Source organism: Octopus sinensis, linkage group LG17, assembly GCF_006345805.1.
Source record: "Octopus sinensis linkage group LG17, ASM634580v1, whole genome shotgun sequence".
NCBI classification, from domain to species: domain Eukaryota; kingdom Metazoa; phylum Mollusca; class Cephalopoda; order Octopoda; family Octopodidae; genus Octopus; species Octopus sinensis.
Genome location: NC_043013.1, coordinates 22,266,242 through 22,282,171, shown reverse-complemented (window position 1 = coordinate 22,282,171; position 15,930 = coordinate 22,266,242). Strand labels below are relative to the sequence as shown.

At 38.1% G+C, this 15,930-nt stretch overlaps 1 protein-coding gene across 1 annotated transcript; it reads right to left on the bottom strand.

Moving 5' to 3' along the window:
* Nucleotides 1–393: 393 nt before the first annotated feature.
* LOC115220862 (mitochondrial amidoxime reducing component 2) lies at nt 394–14,289 on the bottom strand. Its single transcript, XM_029791041.2, has 7 exons — nt 13,744–14,289; nt 11,528–11,707; nt 10,020–10,182; nt 8,671–8,811; nt 5,166–5,230; nt 2,385–2,459; nt 394–1,013 (listed from the first exon to the last, which is right to left on the bottom strand). The coding sequence occupies exons 1-7, from the start codon at nt 14,013–14,015 to the stop codon at nt 905–907; spliced, it is 1,005 nt and encodes a 334-aa protein (XP_029646901.1). The 5' UTR covers nt 14,016–14,289; the 3' UTR covers nt 394–904.
* Nucleotides 14,290–15,930: the final 1,641 nt, after the last annotated feature.

Genomic DNA, 15,930 nt, shown 5'->3' with positions numbered 1-15,930 from the left:
AAAGAACACAAAATTTTCTATGTACATTTACGTGTGTGTACACATAGAGTGCTCAACCTGCTATCTCCCTGCCATTCATCACCTCACACAACTAAATACTTCAAAGTCTAGAATTTGCGAGTTACTTCTACGTGAGGTGACCTCACTTCCAGTAACAGCATGACTGAATATCCATTAAGAAGAAAGAGAGAGAGAGAGAGAGAGAGAGAGAGACATGGTGGCATTTCTCTGGTGTGCCGAATCTTCGGACAATTCCTAAAATATTCAAACAGGAGAACAGAGTTGAAGAGATGCTATTCTACAACACTCACAAGAAAGTCTTGTAACCAAAGACATAAAATGAAAATGTAGAATTCTGAATCCAAATCTCTGCAAGAATCAAAGGATTTTTCCTCTCATTCTGATTGCACTAGATAAGAGCAAAACGTAAATTGGCTTTTATTGGAATACCGCGAAAATTTGATTGTCCGTTTCCATGCCAAATACAGTTGTAAAGGGCGTCAAGGATTCTATAAAAACAGCACAGCTGTTTGGTCCTGCCTTCTCGTTGCATCAATTACTACAAATTAATTAAAACTCGTCATCATTCAACAGACATAATTCGAACATAAGAACTTTTTTCAATTTGGCTTAGGTTTTCCAAGCAACGATACAGACTCAGCTGAATTGCTGAAGGAGTCGTATATTACTGGTATTTTAGTGAACAATGAAAGTAAATATCAACTGTTTAAACTCATTACGTTTGGAGGTAAATCAAAGTCATTTAGTCAGACTTTAATGTTTTCAATAATTCACTGTTTAAATTTTGATATAAAATAAAAAAAAATATAATCTATTGTTCTTTCTTTTTTTTTTTTTTTTTACAATATTATCTTTGATAGCAAATACAAAAATATTGAAAATTTTATTTCCGGAAAGCATACACCGGATCACCAACTTGAATCCATCCTTCAGTGTTAGGACTGATCATAATACCAAAATTTGGGGATTTCGTTCCACGAGGGGCCCGGAAGCTATTTAAAAGAAAGAGATTTATAAGAATTAATGCAAAATATAAAGAGAAGCAGGGAAATGGAGAGAGAAGGGAAGAAAGGAGGGAGAGAGAGAGAGAGGTAATGGAGAGGGGAAAATTAATTAGTTAATTGTAAGTAATAATGAGTTTCAAATTTTGGCACCTTGCTTCATCTGACTTTAATCTTTTCATCTCATTACAGCATTAATTAGGGGTGGAGGTGGGGGGCGAATGTTTATTAATTGCGAAGAGATTAAGAAATGATATTGGATGTTTCTTTGCTTTGAAATGTGAAAGATTTTATGCCTGAGGAATCAACAATTTGTCAAATAAATTGGATTGTGTCATCGTTGATGAGAGGAAATGTTATCTTGCTTCAATGAAGACCAAAGACGCATTTGTTTCTTTCCCAACTTGAAATGCGACAGCAGGACGTACATACATATGAGAGAGAAAAGGTAGGAGGGGGCAAAGGGATTTTATATATATGTATATATACATACAGTATAATCATCATTTAACTTCCATGCCGGTCTGGATTGGTTGGTTTCGCAGGATCTGACAAGATGCACAAGGACTGCATTATGCTCCACTCTCTACTTTGGTATGGTTTCCACTGCTGGATGCCCTTCCAAACCCCAACCACTTTACAGATTGTACTGGGTGCTTTTTTTTTTTATGGCACCAGCACTAGTAAGGTCTCCATGCTGCTTGCGAGACTACAAACCCTGAGAGAGACAGATTTGTGCTAGATGAGGAGTTAAAGCACAAGAGAAGGGGCCAGAAGAAAATGGCTTGCAAGGGTTGTACAAGCTGTATACAAAGTGTAGGAGTTCATCATGGTTCAGTCCTCTGCTCCCTCTTTCCCCTCAAAGTCTTACAGACCATCACAGTGGAGTGTAAGATTGGCTGCCCACGAGAACTCTTGTATGCTGATGATCTGGTTCTCATGGTTGAATGTAATGACTACTTACATTTTTGAGGAGAGGGTGGTGGGGCCGATAGATGTGGAGTGGGATGAGACAAAATAGTAGTGATGAGGTGTCTATGTGGACCCTTAAGACAGAAGGGCTGAAGGTCTGGGTGAATAGAGGTTACAAGAGTGTAAGGAAGAATGAAAGAAGATGAGCAGAAAAATATAAAGAACGAGGAGCAAGGTTTAGCTTCCATGCTTGGAATTTTCTCTCCAATTTCCCAAATCATCAGCATATGAGTTCTCATGGAACTAGATTACTTGGTGAACATGAAATCACTGAATATGGAATTCTACCAAATACCTTCACCAAACCAATGAAAGCCAGAAAAAGTAGTTTCAGATGCTTACACACACACACACACACACACAAGTATTCATAAAGATAGATATATATACCTCTGTAACGTTTTAAAAGGTTCCATTTCTGGATCTTTCTCTCCTGTGTTTGGTTCAACAGAAGGAAGCAGGCACCTAGATGAGAGAAAATAAAACAAAATGACGGATTTTTTAGTATCAAAACTTTTAATGTGACTTTAAGATATGTCAGAATTGCAGCAGAATTTTTTTTATCAGTGAACAGGTTGCTGTGTTTTGTGTGCTTGTGGATTGTTGATTTCTGTCTTCCACACTGTAATCACTTCAGATTTAGCAGACAATCTCAGATCAGAATACTTGCCATACTAATACATCTTTGTAATAAGAAAATATTCTATTTTTGTAATCAGTCCTTAGAATCTCTTCTCCTTTTTAAATTACCATTTTTATTTTATCCGCTTCATTAAACCCTATATATTTCTTTATAGCCCAGAAGGGGCTAAACATAGAAAGGACAAACAAGGACAAAGGGATTAAATCGATTACATTGACCCCAGTGCATAGCTGGTACTTATTTAATCGACCCTGAAAGGATGAAAGGCATAGTTGACCTGGGCGGTTTTTGAACTCAGAACGTAACGGTGGACGGAATACCACTAAGCATTTCACCTGGCGTGCTAACGATTCTGTCAGCTCGCCGCCCTACATTAAACCTCTTCATTAAACCCTATAGTTTATTCTTCATTTCCGAATATAACCAAGAATTTTTTCTCATAGACCCCCAACAATGGAAGAGGCAGTCATATCATGCAGACAACCAGAGATTCCTTATTGCTCCCATTTCTACAAGTTCTTTGGTTTGATGAAACTATGGAAATAGTGGTATCTCATAGTCACAGGCATGTGCCATACTCTCAACCCTCACAGAATAAGGTCTGCCATCTGTAGGGCTTGAAGAAATTCAGGTTGCCACTTGTACAGGACTTGGATTTTCATGAAGAAGGGTTGGATTGGACAACAAACCTTAGTCTCTTTTGTCTCTAACTATTTGGACCTGTTGTAAAGATGGCCAAGGTGGTATATCAGAGATGCAGTGGGATGACTAGGGTGATGTCTGTGGCACAATATGCTGTGAGCTATGTACCGCACAGTGACACTGTTGGAGATTACCTTTTTGCTCAGCAAAAGTGGACCATTGATGTTTGGGTTCCTATGGGCAATCTGTCAAACGTCTCAAACAATTAGCCTTGCCTGCACCATGCCATGTGGTTAAGAAGCTTGCTTTGCAGTTACATGCAATCCAGGTTCAATCGCACTACAAGGCACCTTGGGCAAGCATTTTCTATTATAGCACTGAGCTAACCAATAGATAGTAAGTAAAACTGGCAAATAGAAACTGCATGTTTAAATATATATATATATATATGTATGTATGTATACACACACACACATATATATATATATATATATATATATATATATATATATATATATATATATATATATATATCATCATCATCATAGCATGGGTTGGATGGTTTGACTGAAGACTGGCAATTTGGGAGGCTGCACCAGGCTTCAATCTGATCTGGCAAGGTTTCTACAGATGGATGCCTTTCCTAATGCAAATCACTCTGAGAGTGTAGTGAGTGCTTTTTATGCGCCACTGGTACGGGAGCCAGTCAGGAGGCACTGGCATCGACTGATATATAAATGGAAAAATGTATAAATGACATAACGTGTACTGAATGTAAAAACAAAATGGAGACAAACAGAATGTCCGTAATCTTTCGTTAGTTATCAACCAATTGGTGATATTCAGGTTCACACCTTTAACAATAAGACTGAGTGCTTCCCAATTGGTGGTACCTGCAAAAAAAAAACGTTTTCTGGTGGAGAATTCGAGCCGAGAGCAAACAAAGCAAAACAACAGAGAGTATGATCTGGGATGGTGGATGAGGACAAACAGTCAAAGAAAATATGGCCCTGGGGCCAAATAAATGTGTATGTAGGAGTTTATGGGCATGTCTTTGTATTTGTCATTTCACCAATTGCTTGACACCAGTGTTGGTTTGTTTACATCCTTGTAATTTAGCAGTATGGCAAAAGAGACTGATAAAAGAATAAGTACCAGATTCAGAATAAGTATCAGGGTGGCTGAATTGTTCCCCTAAACCCTTCAAGGGGTTCCTCCAACAAAGCCACAGTCGAATGGTGGAAACAAAAAAAAAAGGATAAAAGCTACATGTCCACACATGTGTTCCATGGAAATGTCGGCTGAGCCTCAACGGCTGCTCAAGCATCAGTGAAGGTGGCATTACAGCAAATGGGCAGCAAGATTGAGTGACTCAAGTGAAATGACTCAAACACTTACGATCACTAACTCAGTTTGTTTGCAACTCGACACCATGCTAGGTCATCTAACTTGCTTGAAAAATCAGTCACATCTACCTCAAATCATACGCTATTGTCTTAAAAAAGGAAGGAGAAAATATAATCTTAGATGCATTATATCTAAAAATACAAGGAGATGGCCACAATCATAAGTTTCCTCAATCAGAGCTGACCCGGGGCTAAACAGCAACTTGCCTGATTTGACCCAATGAAATAGTTTCTATATAGTTGTTGTTGTTGTAGTCAACCCTTCTCGATCAGGTCAATGATCAAATCAATTAGAACTATGTTATTCCCGATCCTTTCCCTTTTTAAAGATAGTATGGTTTAACTTGGGTGGGGGGGAATCTGGTTGCAATGTTTAGCAGTTTGAGCAACCATGTAGGGGCTCTCTTCCTTGCTTCTCTACACAGTGCCATTACCACCTGAATATAACAATTAAGAATTACTTCCATGTTGAATAATTACCTGCTACATGGTTCTATGTAATGAAATGTCACATTGGTACCAATTCGGATCTCATCCCAACAATCCTAAGGAAATAAAAGAAATCAGATGAGAAATGCAAAAATGAGGATAACTAGTTTAATTATTGCAGCAATATGTATCCTTATCATATCATCATTTAAAGTCCATTTTCTATGCTATCATGAATTATATATATATATATATTATGTATACACACATATACACACACACATTACATCCTTACGGTAAATAAACTTTATTAATCTTCCATACTTTATATTGAATGATTTTTCTCAATACAGACATTCTAGACAATTCTAGATACGAGGGTGAGTCAAAAAGTAATGCCATTTTGTTTAGGACAGGAATAATTACCAGCACAGGAATATGTATCATACATCAAAATGAAGCTGGTCCTCTGTGGATCACGTCCCTACTTCTCAACATAGTCATCGTTTCTCTCAATAGTAATGTTCCACCTTCAAATGAGAGCATGTATCCCTGCCCCGCAAAATCCTGTTGATTGAGCTACTTCTTCACTACAGTTTTCACTTCCGCGTCATTAGACTATCATCTCTTCAACCCCATGAAAGAGGGTTTGAGAGACAAATATTTTTCCAGTGACAAGGAAATGAAAACTGTAGTGAAGAAGTGGCTCAAAGAACAGTCAACAGAATTTTATGGGGCAGGGATACATGCTCTCATTTGAAGGTGGAACATTACTATTGAGAGAAACGGTGACTATGTTGAGAAGTAGGGATGTGATCCACAGAGGACCAGCTTCATTTTGATGTATGATACATGTTCCTGAGTTGGTAATTATACCTGTCCTAAACAAAATGGCATTACTTTTTGACTCACCTTTGTAATACTCTATTTTATATAAAATTAGTTTTATATTATGTGTGTGTGTGTAATTAATTATAATAGGGCACATGTGGTGCCAGCATTGTTGCGTATTGTTGTTGTTGTTGTTCATTTTACTAATGATAAAAATTAATAATAATGTCTATATAAATATTTTTGAATATTTAATTATTTATTATATATGTGTGTGTGACAGCTGATGAAGGGGAATTTTCCTTGTGTAGTTTGTCTTGTACTCTGTTTTTCGTTGTTAAAAAAAGTCCGTTTCCATGTTTGTTTTTACGTTTTCGTTTCTCGTTGAGTTCTACGTCTATTTGTGGTGTCCTGTACTCACCTATATATATTTATATATGCATGTATATATATACATGTAGATGTCGGTACTACATATATGTATGTATGTATGCATATATTTTATTTATTACACTATATATATATATATATATATATATAAATATATATGTATAGATAGATAGATAGATAGATATACACACATATATATATCAGGGGTGTATATTCCAGATGTGCTAGGTGTGCACGCCCATTGAAAATGGCAAATTCCTTACAAATATTAACTTTACTCATTAATTTAATGACAAATCTTAATGGAAAACTTTTGTTATAGCACTGCTTGAAATTTGGTGGCATTGGGTGTGGCAGCACACTCAATAGAACAACCACCATCCGTCACTGATACACACACACACACAGCATAAATACAATGAAGAGTGAAAAGGACAACGGAGAAGGAAGGAAGTTTGAGAAGAAGTGCATTCGCTGAAGGCTAAGGAGGAAAATAGAAAGTGTTTTAACCTTTTGGATGTTAGTCGCTCAGCAGAACAAAGAAGAGAATAGCAGAGTGTGAAAGAGAAATAGTGAGGGAGAAGAATCAAATGCTGGTAGGGAGGCAGTTAAGAAGGGAGGGAAGGTTGGGCGTGTCAATGCAAGTCTAAGTGTAAGTGGACATAAGGGGTGTTAGTGTGTCTGTGTTAGTGTGTATAAAAGTGTGCAAGTGGAGCAGTGGGTGGTGGTGGTGTATGTGTGTATGCATTTGATGGTTTGGTGGGTGTTGTGAAGATGTGTGTGTGTGAGGAGATGAGAGCAGATGTAAGTGGGGAGGAACAAGGATTATCAAAGAACAAACAGGATTGCAAGAACAGCATTGGTGATGTGTGTACAACAAAAGTAAATAAGGAATGTAAAAATATCTTTTAACAAAGAGGAAACATTTAAGCAAATATTTCAAAAAGAAACATGTATATAAATATCTTCAGTAATCGCTTGACTATCACGGGTGTTATCTTCCAAGACCCGCTGCGATAGGTGAAAATCCATGGAGTAGAAACAGTATCGTATGGTATAAAAATTTGTCCTACGAAGAAAGGCTGAGGACGCTCGACCTTTATTCTCTTGAAAAACGCCGCCGCCGTGGTGATCTCATTCTCGCCCACAACATCATAAGCGGGAAGTGTAACCTCTCGAAAGAGCTGTTCTTCACTCCTGCTCCGGAGCGTCGGCTGCGGGGTCATTCCAAAAAGCTCTACCTGCGACGATTTCATCTCAATCGAAGGAGAGGAGCTTTCTCCGTCCGGGTTGCGGATCCGTGGAACAAGCTGCCAGATGAGATGGTGAAGATGCCGACGACCGCTTTGTTCAAAGCCTCCCTGGACCTCAAGTGGCCTGAACTCTTTACATGAACACCACCCTGTACTTAACTCCATGTCCCCCTACATGGCCTTGCTATTTGCTTTTGAGCCAAATTAACTAACTAACTAACTAACTAACTATATATTATTATTATTTTTATAATTTGTATATATTTATTTTATTATAAATGCAAAACAACACCACAGAGGAATCGATGTAAACTTAAATGATAAACCGTAATATGACCTGGGATTACTGTATATATATAACATGGTATAATTATAAACAGGGTAAATTTTAGCCATTTCTCTGTAGACTGAAAAAAAATGATGAACAACCTTAATTGATTTTCGAACCTTATTGAGTTCTCATAGAGGTATCTACATCATTCTGACAGTCTCCAAAGAAACAAGCAGTCAAACTGTTTATATATTCAACAAATGCAGCAGCTATTTTATGTAGGGGTCCCTAATTTGCATACCACAGGTGCTTAACACTTTATAAATACCAGTGGCCTGTCAACGGGGATCTTAGTCCACACAGTATCAAGGCATGATATAATAAATATGTAACATGGGGGGGGGGGGAATTATAAACAGGGCAAATTTTAGCCACTTCTCTGCAGACTAGAAAAAAATAAACAACACACATACTACACTAATTTTTTTCTTAAGGAAAATAATGGACAAAACAACATCAATCATATTTTAACTCAGTAATACAGGACTGCAAAAACCTTCTTAGCAAAAGTCCATATCAGTGGTTCACAACCTTTCCACTGCCAACGACCCCTTGTATTTAAATGAGTTTTCCCATGGACCCCAGGATATTGAAAGGTCTGTCAGCTTAACATGCTCAAGGACCCCTAGTACTACTTTCGCAGACCACCAGGGGTCCGTGAACCACAGGTTGGGAACCACTGGTCTATATATTAAGACAATGACTAAAAGTAAGGCTAAGGAATTCTTCAATGGAAAGATTCTGGACTAACCTCATCAAAAGCCATACATCCTTCTACAAGAATATTCGGTCGGAAGTTATAAACTGTGACTTCTTTATTTATTCGGCTGTTGATATCATCAATTGATGCCTGAGACAGGAGGTGGTAGGGTGAACTGTCTTGGTAGACACACTGAAAGAGAAACAACAGCATCATCATCATCATTTAATGTTCACAGAATTTGTTGAGGCAGATTTTCAACAGATGAATGCTCTTCATTTCGCCAATGCACACACACACACACACACACACATATCATTATCATCATCGTTGTCATTTAACATCCGCTTTCCATGCTGGCATGGGTTGGATGGTTTAACTGAGGGTTGGTGAACCAAAAGGCTGCACCAGGCTCCAATCTGTTCTGGCAATGTTTCTACAGCTGGATGCCCTTCCTATGCTGAATACTCTGAGAGTGTAGTGGGTGCTTTTACATGCCACCGGCATGAGGGCCAGTCAGGCGGTACTGGCATCGACCATAGTGTTTTTTACGTGCCACCTGCACAGAAGCCAGTCAGGCAATGCTGGCAATGAGCACGCTCAAATGGTGCTTTTTATGAGCTACCTGCACAGAAGCCAGTCAGGCAATGCTGGCAACGACCATGCTCAAATGGTGCTTTTTATGTGCTACCTGCACAGGAGCCAGTCAGGCAATGCTGGCAATGACCATGCTCAAATGGTGCTTTTTACGTGCTACCTGCACAGGAGCCAGTCAGGTGATGCTAGCAACGACCACGCTCAAATGGTGCTTTTTACGTGCCACCAGCACAGGAACGAGTCAGGGGTCACTGGCAGCAATCATGCTCAAATGATGCTTTTAACATTCCACTGACACGACCACAACAACAATTTCACTTGCCTCAACAGGTCTGGTCTTTGCAAGTGAATATTATTGCCCAATGTTTGAAGTGGGGACAGGCATCTTTTAGTTTCCATCTACCAAATCCACTCACAAGGTTTTTGGTTCATCTTGGATGAAATACTTTTAACTATGGATCAACTTGTATATAAATATATATATATATATATATATGTATATATATATATACGTATATATATATATATGTATATATATGATGGTCTTCTTTCAGGTTTTGTCTGCCAAATCCATTTACAAGGCTTTAGATTGAGGTTATAGTGGAATACACTTGCCCAATGTGCCACACACTGACTCTGAACCCAGAACCATGTGGTTGGGAAGCAAACCTTTTATCACACATGTGCCTGTAATGGTAATATGTAATACTGCAGACCAGTCAGCTTTGTGAAAGAAACAAAACATTTTTATGATATGACAAAAAAAACAAAAAAAAAACAAGTGATGTGAAAATAACGAAAACCTGTGCATTTTGTATTGGTGAATACTGCTTAGGTTTGACGTTTCTTTTTTCCAAATTGTCCCCAGAATATACCATACGATAGCCATCTTTCTGTAGATAGTCACATATCCATGTAGCGGCTTCATCACCACAGTCCTGGCCACTGATTTCGTTACCCCACACACTGCAATGGAAAAAAGGCAAAAAAGATTTTGAATTATGTCTGTAATCATAACATTAACTGGCAAAATACGAACGGGTTACTTCACATAGTTGTAAATGGGAGCCAGGTAGAGGCAAAGCCCACTGTTCTAAGCAGCCAAGAACCCAAGAAACATTTCAGAAGTGAGAGCTGCACTCTCAGCATTTCCAATGACCATTGGAAACCATTTTACTCTCATTCTTCTTTGAATTATTACATGAAGATGTCAGGGTTATCTCTAATCTAACAGGTTGAGTGCTGCTGGTAGCATAGAACCCAGTACAACCAGATGCCCGGTTGGGGCATCAGCAACTAAACTGGCAGCCTCAATGGGCTAGCTTGGTGAAGAGGGCTGCTGCAGAAACTCAGCAAGACCAGAAATAAGGCCTGTCAAATGGACAAATGAACCCTGTCGGGGTTCAACGACAGTTTTGCAATAGTACAGGCACTCAGAACTTCTAGGTTTGTGTCAGGCATGCTGGAGGACCATTGGGAGCAAAGCAACCCTCAGTTTTTGTTAAAGCGTGCCTCTAGGGGAAGGGCACTCTGATATAAAACTGGATAGGCAGGGAATGGCATTGGACATTTTGAGGAGCTTTTCTTTGCACATGGTGCTCCTACATTCCTGAGCCTGAGACCCATATTGGTATTAAATGCCTTAGCTTGTCTTTGAGTTATATCAATAGGATGGAGAGGGTCAATGAGGTGTTGTGCAAGCCTTATTGGAACTAAAATTTTGCACAGGTATCTTTTTTTTGTTAGTGATGCTTATATTTGTTTACAAGCTGTCAGCCATCATGCATATTTGTATATGTATATATATATATATATATATATATTATATATATATATATATATATATATATATATATGTATATATGTTATGTGTATAATTGATACTATTTATATTATAATAACTGGTTATATTGATATTATAAACATATATTACTCTACTTTGATATGTTTCTTGTTCATTGATCTGTGAATATGCCATGGTTTGTATAACAAGTTCTATATATAATGCTCCACAGTTATGCAGATGTATGTAGAATTACAGAATACATAGAATATACTGTTTCTGGCATCATAAATCAATGTCAATTATAATACTCTTAGAGTAAAGCATTCCAACAGAAGAAGAAGAAGAAGAAGAAGAAGAAGAAGAAGAAGAAGAAGAAGAAGAAGAAGAAGAAGAAGAATTATTGAAATATCAATCAATCTGCCTTGCAAGCCAAAACACATGGGAAGGAGATTTGGATCATTCAAAATATATTTTTTCACAATATCAAAAAGGGGAAGCATTAAAAAATATAAACTTGTATTATACCTGCATAAAATGATGTTTTTATTTTGATTCTTAGATTTCTTTGGTAAGCGTAAAGGTTTCATTTCTGGTGCCTCAAGCTGTAAGCAATCTTCCTCGTCCACATTAGGCGTGATCAAAGACATTTTGGGTTCTTGCCGCTGAGACAGGAAGGCGTTGTTGGGACGTACAAACATCCACTGCCTGGAAACAAAATTATTGAGCAGGAGGGTAAAAATAAATAAATAAAAAAATAAATAAATAATCTTATATATTTTCTAAAATTGGATCTTCACCATCCAGGTAATAATAATAATAATCGTTTCTACTAAAAGCACAAGAGCTGAAATTTGGCGGGGCGGGGATAGCCAATTACATTGACCTCAGTACTCAACTGGTACTTACTTCAATGACCCCCGAAAGGATGAAAGGCAAAGTCAATCTCAGTGGAATTTGAACTCACAATGTAAAGGCAGATGAAATACCTATTTCTTTACTACCCACAGGGGCTAAACAAGGACAGCCCTATGGATTAAGTCAATTATATAGACTCCAGTGCGTAACTGGTACTTATTTAATCGACCCCGAAAGGATGAAAGGCAAAGTTGACCTCGATTGAATTTGAACTCAGAACGTAGCGGCAGACAAAATACCGCTAAGCATTTCGCCCGGCGTGCTAATGTTTCTGTCAACACACTGCCCTAATAATAATAATAATAATAATAATAATAATAATTATTATTATTATTATAATCCTTTCTACTGGAGGCACAAGGCCTCAGATTTGAGGGGAGGGGACTAGTCGATTCCTTAAACTCCCAGTATTCAGCTGGTACTTAATTTATCGACCCTAAGAGGATGAAAGGTAAAGTCGACCGTGGCAGAATTTGAACTCAGAATGCAGTGATGGGCAAAATACTGCTAAGCATTTCGTCCAGCTCACCACCTTCTAATAATAATAATAATAATAATAATAATAATAATTCTAACAATCCTTTCTACTCTGGTTACAAGGCCTAACGTTTTGTGGTGGTGTTGGTGACAAGTCTGTTACATCAACCCCAGTGCTTAACTGGTTCTTATTTTATTGACCCTTGAAAAGAAGAAAGGCAAAGTCAACCCCGGCAGAATTCCAGCTTAAAACATAAAGACAGACAAAATGCTGCATTTTGTCCAGTGTGCTAAGAATTGCTGCCGAATTGCTGCCATAATAACAATGGTTTCAAATTCCGGCCACAAGGCCAGCAGTTTTGGGGGAGGGGGTAAGTAGGTAACATCGACTCCAGTGATCAACTGGTACTTTTTTTTATCGACCTCGAATGAACGAAAAACAAAGTCAACTTCAGCAGAATTTGAACGAAATTCCACCAAGCATCATGCCTGGCAAACGATTCCGCCAGTTCGTTGCCGTAATGAAAACAATTGTTTCGGGTTTAAGCAGAAGATCAGCAAATTTGAAAGGAGGGAAGTCAAATGCCATTGCGTATTTGGCCGATATTTTGCAGAATATTCAAAACATTAATGATATCATCAAAAAGAATTATAGAATTGAGAGAATATCGGGCAGAATGCTTTACAGTGTTTATAGTTCGACTTGGTTTTGTTAGATAAAATAATTATCTCCCTATAACAGGTACTTGAGATTTCGAACATTGCAATTAGTGAACAGCAGTTCTGTTCGTAACAGATTTCTCTCAGGGCAGTTACTGACTCGCTGTGTTTCTGACAGCAAAAGCGACAAGGGAATGAAATTCGGTGCAGAAAAAATATCACATGGGACTTCATTCGAAAAGTACAAAACAAGACAAATGTTGACATTATATAAAAAAGAAAAGAAAACACAAAGAAAAGACTAAACCAGAAGGGTATGAAGTTACGAGTAGAGTCGATACACTTGCTCTATATTTTTTTTTTTTCACTAAGCCTGAAATTAATTCCGATCGGCAAACGTACATGTGCGTGTAATCTTTAAATTGGAGGCAATTAACGTAATAAATACACGTATTACTTATATATTAAGCATATAAATACAATTTAAGATTAAGATTTTCGGAGAAAACATTGAAATAGGGCAACTTAGATAATATTTTTCTTGTTTTCACTTCAGATAATGACTCACAGCTGTTGATTACGTAAACTGAATTTATCCTCAATAAAAGAGCGAGATCGTAAGTTGTTGTTTAGCCGAGGTTAAATATGAATATATTGCAGGGGAAAAAGTGTAATGAGAAAGGCTTTACCTGTCACCGACGTCCTTGTAAGAAATCCCCAAACGGGTGCACCACGCCCTTTCGACGGACAACCAACGACAAGATTTCACCGGGTAACAAAATATAGCAGACACCCTTCCTACAGTAACAAAATAATTACATCGATTTCGATGGAACCAGACCGATATACAATGTTTGAAAAAGGAACCCGCCATCAACGATGCCATTACACGGGCAGAATGGTCTTCTGACAGACTAATTAACAGATGCCACATTTGATCGCCTAAACTTTCTCCCATCATGTTATTATTGCTTATTTTTTTCCTCAAAATATGTCTCCAGGCAGTTCACGTCACTAATAATGTGACTAAAGTTGGTAATCTCCTAAAATTTGCCAGACGAAGGAAAATTCCCACGTGAAATGTTTGAATGACATCCAGCCATCGTCAAGTGTTGACCGTTTATCAAATCACACGGTCGGGGGAAATGTAACACTGACAAAACCAAGGGCAGTTACTCTAATCTTACAGCCAATTCGTTTTTTTTTTTTTCCCTATTAACTCCCTTGCTTTAAAATGACCTTGCGCTGTGGGAAAGAACCTCCGAATGTTTGCAAAACAGAAGGGAAATATATATATATATGTATATATATATATATATATCTAACCACACACACTCACATACATTTACGTGTAGTGCTTGTATATATATATATATATATATATATATATATATATATACATACACACACACACAGGCGCACGCACACACGCACACAAGCACATCTATACACGCGCGTGTGTGTGTGTGTGTGTGTGTGTGTGACCTCGTTACAAAACTACCGAATCATGTTATGACAGAGATGACATATCGCATTATCACAACTCAAATAACTGAACGACAAATGAAATATGACACCAGAGCTGTGGCACTGAGGACAGCTGCACTATTACGCGCGCACCTGCGCCCACACACACACGCATATATATATATGTGTGTGTGTGTGTGTGTGTGTGTGTGTGTGTGTGTGTGGTGTGTGTGCGTGCGTGTGCGTGTGTGTGTATATATGTATCTATATATGTGTATATTAGCCTGCTCGCCTAGCCAGCGGGGTGGCGTTATTTGAAGGCTAAAGCAATGCGAAGCGCATTGTGACCAGCGATGTGTAGCAACATCTGATAGCCTAGTCGGTCACGTGATATATGTATATATATATATATATAATATATAGATACACACACACACACACACACACACACATATATATATACATATATATGTATGCATGTGGAGGCACGTGGCTTAGTGGTTAGGGTGTTGAACTCATGATTGTAAGATTGTGGTTTCGATTCCTGGACCGGGCGATGCGTTCTGTTCTTGAGCAAGACACTTCATTTCACGTTGCTCCAGTCCACTCAGCTGGCAAAGATGAGTAATCCTGCGACGGACCGACGTCCCTTCCAGGTGGGGAATTTCTACGCCACTGAAACCGGGAAGCCGGCCCTTATGAGCCTGGCATGGTTTGAGAAGGAACATTATATGTATGGACACACACACACACACACACACACACACACACACACATATATATATATATATATATATTATATATATATATATCACGTGACCGACCAGACCATCAGATGTTGCTACACATCGCTGGTCACAATGCGCTTCGCATTGGTTTAGCCTTCAAATGACGCCACCCCACTGGGTAAGCGAGCAGGCCATATATATATATATATATATATATATATATATATACAGTAAAAGCAATTAAGATTCAAGTCAGTTCTAATGAATTCACTTGAATGCGGTACTTAACTTAGATGCACCAGAAAACTATATGGTATTAACCATACAGTAATGTGGGGTGATTATAAACGAGAAAAAAGCAACAAGAATGGATTAGTTTTTTATGTATAGACAGTAACAGCAATATAAACAATAACAATAATAAATAAATTAATTAAATGACCTCCTTCTAGTATTGCACTTATTTCTCTTAATGTATTTCCCTCTAATGATAGCCTTTGACCCCTCTATCCCTTCCCCTGTTCTCTTTAAATTCTCATATCTGCTTTAGCTCCGTCGGATTGGCAATTAGTAGCTGTATACTGGTCAAAAATAATGTTCTCCTTTATAATTCTTAGATTCCTTCAAATTCTAAGCCAGTCTGCCCGTCTCCACAGAGAGAGACTTTTCTGTGTAGGGGGA